The 6000-nt window shown below is 63.5% G+C and overlaps 1 protein-coding gene and 1 long non-coding RNA gene across 2 annotated transcripts in view; one reads left to right on the top strand and one right to left on the bottom strand.

Annotated features, from left to right (window-relative positions):
* On the bottom strand, window positions 1-4315 carry LOC121104787. Its single transcript, XR_005837154.1, has 3 exons — window positions 4188-4315; window positions 3574-3634; window positions 1-981 (listed from the first exon to the last, which is right to left on the bottom strand). It is a non-coding gene; the product is annotated as an uncharacterized LOC121104787 (long non-coding RNA).
* The window catches only part of NRXN2 (neurexin 2), a 98971-nt gene continuing 96939 nt past the window's right edge, over window positions 3969-6000 (top strand). Inside the window, exon 1 of the mRNA XM_040639309.1 lies at window positions 3969-4713. Coding sequence (XP_040495243.1) covers window positions 3969-4713 — 745 coding nt within the window. The remainder of the gene's footprint in view (window positions 4714-6000) is intronic.

Raw genomic sequence — 6000 nt, 5'->3', positions numbered from 1 at the left:
GGCTCCGCAAAGCCCTGAAACTGGAGGTTGGCTGAGACAGTGCGTGTGGTGGTCCAGCAGGTGCCGGGCGCACCCTGGGGAGCCCAGAAGTTGCAGCCCACGTGCTGCCGTGGCACTGGCCTGGCCTGGCCGTGGGAGACGAGAAGGTGGCTGTCAGCCTAGGAAGACCTAGAAAGAGTCTGTGGGAGAGAGCTCGGTGGGCGAGAGAGGAGACCAGGTCCTGAGAGTAGCCGAGTCACCCCACACCCCCTCCCCCCACAGCTCCCCTCCCCACCGGCTCAAGGCTGCAGAGTCCATCTGTGGGCAGGAGGCTCTAGGAGGCTGCCTGGGCGCAGAGTCCTGGGCAACATGGGAGAGGTCAGGTCCCCAGAGGACCAGTGGCCTGGGGCCAGCAGCGCTGGCAGTGTGCGCTGCGGTGACGTCACTCAGCAGACAGGATATCCCGAGGCTGCTCTGGCCCGCGTCCTTGCACTGACAGTGGGCACTGGGAGAAGAAGAGGGGGTCTTGGGGAGCAGTGCCTGGACGGTGGGGGAGGGACCATTGCCCAGTACAACTCCAGGGGAACCGTTTACTTGATGCAGCTGTGCAGGGCATTGGGCCGGGCCCGTGGCAAGGAGATCTGAGGCTGGAGAGCTGTGTGCCAGGAGTAGAGGAAGGTTAGTGGGCCCTAGGTTTGTGGGAACCCCCTGCGTCCTGGGAGGAAGGGTGGGTGGGAGGCTGGGTCAGCGGAAGCTTAGTCCCGGGGAGGGGAGGGGCAGCAGGTTTCCCGGGGAACTGTGGGTAGAGTGGAAGGGACCCAGGTGTCCACTTAGCACACGCTCCTCTTGGGGCCCTCGCTGTCTCACAGGCCTGCAGCTGCCCCAAGGGACTCTGAGTCCCTGGAGAGAGGACCCGGGAAGGGCTGGGGCTTCCTCCTGGCCAGGCCGGCAGCCCCTGTGCCCGGCACTGAGCCAGGCTGGCCTGGGCTGCAGAGCTGTGGGCTGTGGGGAGAATGAGTAATGAGTCTTGAGGGGCCCTGGTTCCCAGACCCTGCCCTCGCCCCTCCCTGGACACACCGCATGAGCCCAGTCTCTGCCCCCACAGCTGCCTCACAGCACAGTACCCGCTCCCTTCCCACACTCTCCCTCCACAGCTGGGCACACACCACCCCGTGGAGTCAGCCCCTCCCGGACTCTTATGCACTTTGCCTCCCCCTGCCCACACTGGCCTCCAGGTAAATTCCTTCTGGCTCCTAGGACCCAGGCATCTGCCTCCCAGCCTCACCAACCTTCACTCTGCCAGCTTCCCAAACCAGGGAGACCCAGCCCCGAGGTTTTTTCAGTAAGAAGCCCTCTGCCAGCTCCCTCGAGGGTGGGGGATGTGAGTATGACAGAGGGATTGGGTTCCGGGGTGGGGCAGGGGAACTAATCCCCTCCCTCTCTTGAGCTGAGGGGTGAGTGGACAGCAGCACGAAATCCTATTCCCTCTGCTAGTGGAAATCAATAGCTAATTAATTTCCTCCCCAAAATGTGTCCGGAGGTGGGGGTGGGGGTTGGGAGAGAGGCAGAGAGAGGCTGGGCCAGTCTGAGACTGAGACCCCAGCGGGGGAGGGAGGAAGGATGTCATTTTTCTGGTCTTCTGTCCCCTGCCTCCGCTGGGGGTCTCCCTGCCCCTTCTGGAGAAGAGGGGTTTGGCTTTTCCGTCTCCCAAGCCTGAGGGTCCCCCTCCCCTGGGCGGGGGTGGGGGTGCATGTGTGTGGGGTTAAGGGCGTCAATCAGCCTGGGAGCAGGTGCTGCATTTAATTTGATTGGCTAATTAGCCCGCGCATGTTAATTATCTCCATTACCCAATGAGGAGAGGCAGTGGCAAAGCTATATATAACCCGGACAGTGTTCGGAGGGAGAGGGGGTTGTCTGTCTGAATCGCCTTCTGTCCCCTGCTTGGGAAGGGGCAGCCCTTGGAGGGTCAGTGAGGCAGGACACTTGAGTTCCCACTGATGCCTGTGGGAGTGGGGGGGGGTTGTGGTGGTAGTGGGGCAACAGTTAGAAGAAGCCAGATGGAAGGACCTGAAAACTGGACTTTGAGGGTCTCTTGGAGATGGTTCCCCAAACTCTCCCACTGTTCTCCTGAGGTCTTCTCTGCCCCTTCTTCCTTCGGCACACATGTCACTCCAACCATCCCTGCCCTCCCGTGACTCTCTGCTCACTCCCCTGCTATGGTTTTTTAGGGGGCCCCTAGCTTTCTCTTTCTCCCTTCATTCCCCAGATTTCTCCCGTAGAAAGGAACTACACCCACGCGACCTTCTCCCTCACCGTCTTCTCCTTCTGGTTCCCACTGCCCTGAGCTACACCTGTGGCCGCCCCACCCTTTGCTTCCTCTGTGGAGAGACTGGAGTCGGACACACGTGGTTCTAAGTCTCAGTTCCCCGCTGACAGGCGGTGTGACCTTGGGCAAGTCCCTAGACTTTCTATGAGGGCTTCCCCAGTGGTTAATGGGAATAGTGGGACTTCTCAGAGTGATTAAATGCCATTTGTAAAAATGCCCAGCATCCGGGGCTTTGACAAATTCTGTTTGGATTAATTCTCTCTATCGTCTCTTTCCTCTTCTCCCCATCAGGCTTTCTCCTCCATTACTCTTCTGTCTCTGTCATTTTTCCTGTGATTCCCCCCTCCCCCTAACTTCAATCTTTCCCTGCCTGTTCCTAAACTTTGGCCCCTCCCTGCTTCTCTCCCAGGCTTCTCCCCACCTCCTTCCCTTCCTCCCTCCCCAAAATAAAATCAATGCAATATTCAGGAGGGTTGTTGGATATAAATAATTACGACTCGGAGTTTAACGAGATGCAAATTCCCCTCCCCAGTGTGGGGTATAAATTGCTCTCTGACAGCCCGTTACAAGGGTAATCATTTCAGAAAGGCAATTTTATGTAAATAAGCTTGCCTGCCTCCTGGTGGCTCCCCCAGCCCTGGATGGGGAGGGGGTGGAACGGAAGGGTGAAGAGAACCCAGGTATTGGGCCAGGCCTGAGGCTGAGGACTGGGAACTGGAGGTTGAGGGTGACCGACATTTAGGTTTAGGAAGGATCTAGGCTGGTGAGCAGTGGGGTTGGGGCCCAGGAAGAGGTGAGTGTTGTTTGGGGGGAACTGGAGATGTGTGTCCTTGCATGGATGGAGAGGGTTTGGGGCCTGGATGCCTGGGTCCTAGCTGGCTTCTCTCCCTAGCCCCCTTCTCAGCCAGGTTACCCAATGATCCCATTGACGAATTGGCATTTAATTAATCCCAATGAATTATTTAGCAACTTCATTATCCAGCATCAGGAGCTGATGAGAGAGCCTCGACTGGCTGGCTGGTGGCGGGGGCATCACACAGAGGTTGGGTGGCTCAGAGTGGAAGGGGCTGGGGTCACCAGCGGGTGGAGGGTCTCCAGGCCTCACTCACAGGAGCTGGCCCTGGGCCTGAGGGCAGGCGAGGGTGAGGGCGACAGGGTTGGGCTCCCTATCGAACTTTAAGATGCTACTACCCACCCGCTCGCATCTCAAATTAATAATTACCCTGATGAGTGCCATTTCTCTGCAAGTGCTGGGCCCCCAGTCCTACCGTCTAGGGTGGTGTCTCTTGCTCTGGGACCCTCTCCGGGTCAGGGCCGACTCCTCGAGTCCTAAAAGGAAACAACTGGTTGCCTGCTGGTGTGATGGGGGAGTCAGCCTCCTCTGAACCTCTCATTAACCCTTTCCTCTCTGTTTCCCCGCAGGCATCCCTCCCCCATCTTTCGTCGGAACCCGCAGCGGGGGAGGGGCGCCTCTGCCGCCGCCCCGGGTAGTCGGTACCTGGGCCTCTGCGCCTCGCCCCAAGGCCGGGCCCATGGCACTGTGAGCCGGCGAGGGAGCCCCGCTCGGCGCGGGGGGCGCCCGGCCCCCTCCCCGCCCCATGCGCCCGCGGCTCTGAAGCCTGAGCGGGGCCGGGGGCCGGGCGGGGCCGGGGCCTCCGGAGGCATGGCGGCCGGGAGCCCGTGGCGGCCGCCGTCGCCGTTGCCGCCGCCGCCGCTGCTGCTGCTGCTGCTGCTGCTGGCCCTGGCGGCGGGCGCCGGCAGCCTGGAGTTCGGCGGCGGCCCCGGGCAGTGGGCTCGCTACGCGCGCTGGGCGGGCGCGGCGAGCAGCGGCGAGCTCAGCTTCAGCCTGCGCACCAACGCCACGCGCGCGCTGCTGCTCTACCTGGACGACGGTGGCGACTGCGACTTCCTGGAGCTGCTGCTGGTGGACGGGCGCCTGCGCCTGCGCTTCACGCTCTCGTGCGCCGAGCCGGCCACGCTGCAGCTGGACACGCCGGTGGCCGACGACCGCTGGCACATGGTGCTGCTGACCCGCGATGCGCGCCGCACGGCGCTGGCGGTGGACGGCGAGGCCCGCGCCGCCGAGGTGCGCTCGAAGCGGCGTGAGATGCAGGTGGCCAGTGACCTCTTCGTGGGCGGCATCCCGCCCGACGTGCGCCTCTCAGCGCTCACACTCAGCACCGTCAAGTACGAGCCGCCCTTCCGCGGCCTCCTGGCCAACCTGAAGCTGGGCGAGCGGCCCCCCGCGCTCCTGGGAAGCCAGGGCCTGCGCGGCGCCGCCGCCGACCCCCTGTGCGCGCCAGCGCGCAACCCCTGTGCCAACGGCGGCCTCTGCACCGTGCTGGCCCCCGGCGAGGTGGGCTGTGACTGCAGCCACACGGGCTTCGGCGGCAAGTTCTGCAGCGAAGGTGAGCCCCCGGGGAGCCGCCGCTGAGCACCTGGGCTCGGGAGTGAGGGGCTGCCTGCGCTGGTGCGGGGTCGCGGCCTGAGGGGGTGCGGGCGGCGCGAGGGCTCGGGCTTAAGGACGTGTGACAGCTTGCACGAGCACGCGAGGGTCATGAGGCGTGTCCTTGCCAGGGGCGGGTGAGGACGCCGGTCCCGAGAGGGAGCGTGTGGCTAGCCAGTGACCTGTGTGGACGTGGCTGGTGAGGGCGACCTGTGGGTAGTATTGTGTCGTCTGGTCCTGCGAGGGGCTGGCGGGAGGACGAGGGTCCAGGCGCTTGAGGGCTTGTGGGTCCGGGTGTGTGAGGGAGTGTGTGGCCCGGATCTGTCCGGGGGGGGGGGCTTGGGGTGGGGGACTATAGGGGCGTCAGGTCTGGGGCCTGGGAGGAGCCCTGACGGTGTGGGCGGCCTGGAAGGCTAGGCGGTGTGCGGGGCCGGAGGGTCTTCCCCGGGGGGCGGGGCGTGATGGGCTGTGGGTGGGGCCGGAACGGGCGGGGCCTGCGAGGCGGGGGCGTGGCGGGCCCAGGCGGGCGGAGCAGGTGCTGCGTGCTGCCGGCGGCGAATCTGAGAGCTTCTGAGAGAGAAGCGTGGCAAGTATGGCTGGTGAGGGCGGGGCAGATGGGAGGAAGACGGCCTGGGCGTGGGGAGAAGGGCATGCAGCGAGGGCAGGTGAGGGAGAGTGGGGATGGCAAGGTCCTGCCTGGAAAGGGAGGTTTCAGGGAGGGAGAGCTTCCACCGGCTCCCCAGCTTCGGGAGGCGGAGCTGAGTGAAAAGAGGGGACAGGTTGCCTGGGTGGTGCCAGGCCCAGGTCCCTGCGGGCTGTGGTTCAGGGGAACGGGGAAGGAGGGACTTGAAGACACCTGTTGTACCTTGGTCTGGCGAGGCAGTGAGGGAGACGTTCCCCGTCAGTTTGGGGGCGAGGGTGGGCATCTCCTTCGACCCTGGTCTGTGGTGGCAGGCTTGCTTTCCTCTGCCCCTGACTCCTAGAAGCTGTGGGCCACCTAGCAGCTATGTGTGTCTGCCCCCTCCGCCGAGCGGTAGTCTTTTGGGGAGTGTGCGCGTGTGCGTGTGTGTGCCTTCAAGCTAGCACGGCCAGGCCTGAGGACTGCTTTGGGGCTGGGTGTCCTCCTGGCTGCCAGCATGTGGACAGCCATGGGAGGAGCCGAGTCTGCTCGTGTGGCCCTGGGTTTGGGATGCGCAGTATTTTGACTGTTCATCTGTGATTGTGGGAGAGGTATCCTTAAGGAAAGTGT

This window comes from Ursus maritimus, unplaced genomic scaffold, assembly GCF_017311325.1.
Source record: "Ursus maritimus isolate PB19 unplaced genomic scaffold, ASM1731132v1 scaffold_23, whole genome shotgun sequence".
Classification (NCBI taxonomy): Eukaryota; Metazoa; Chordata; class Mammalia; order Carnivora; family Ursidae; genus Ursus; species Ursus maritimus.
The sequence above is the reverse complement of the archived record's forward strand: the minus strand, read 5'-3'. Positions and strand labels throughout refer to the sequence as shown.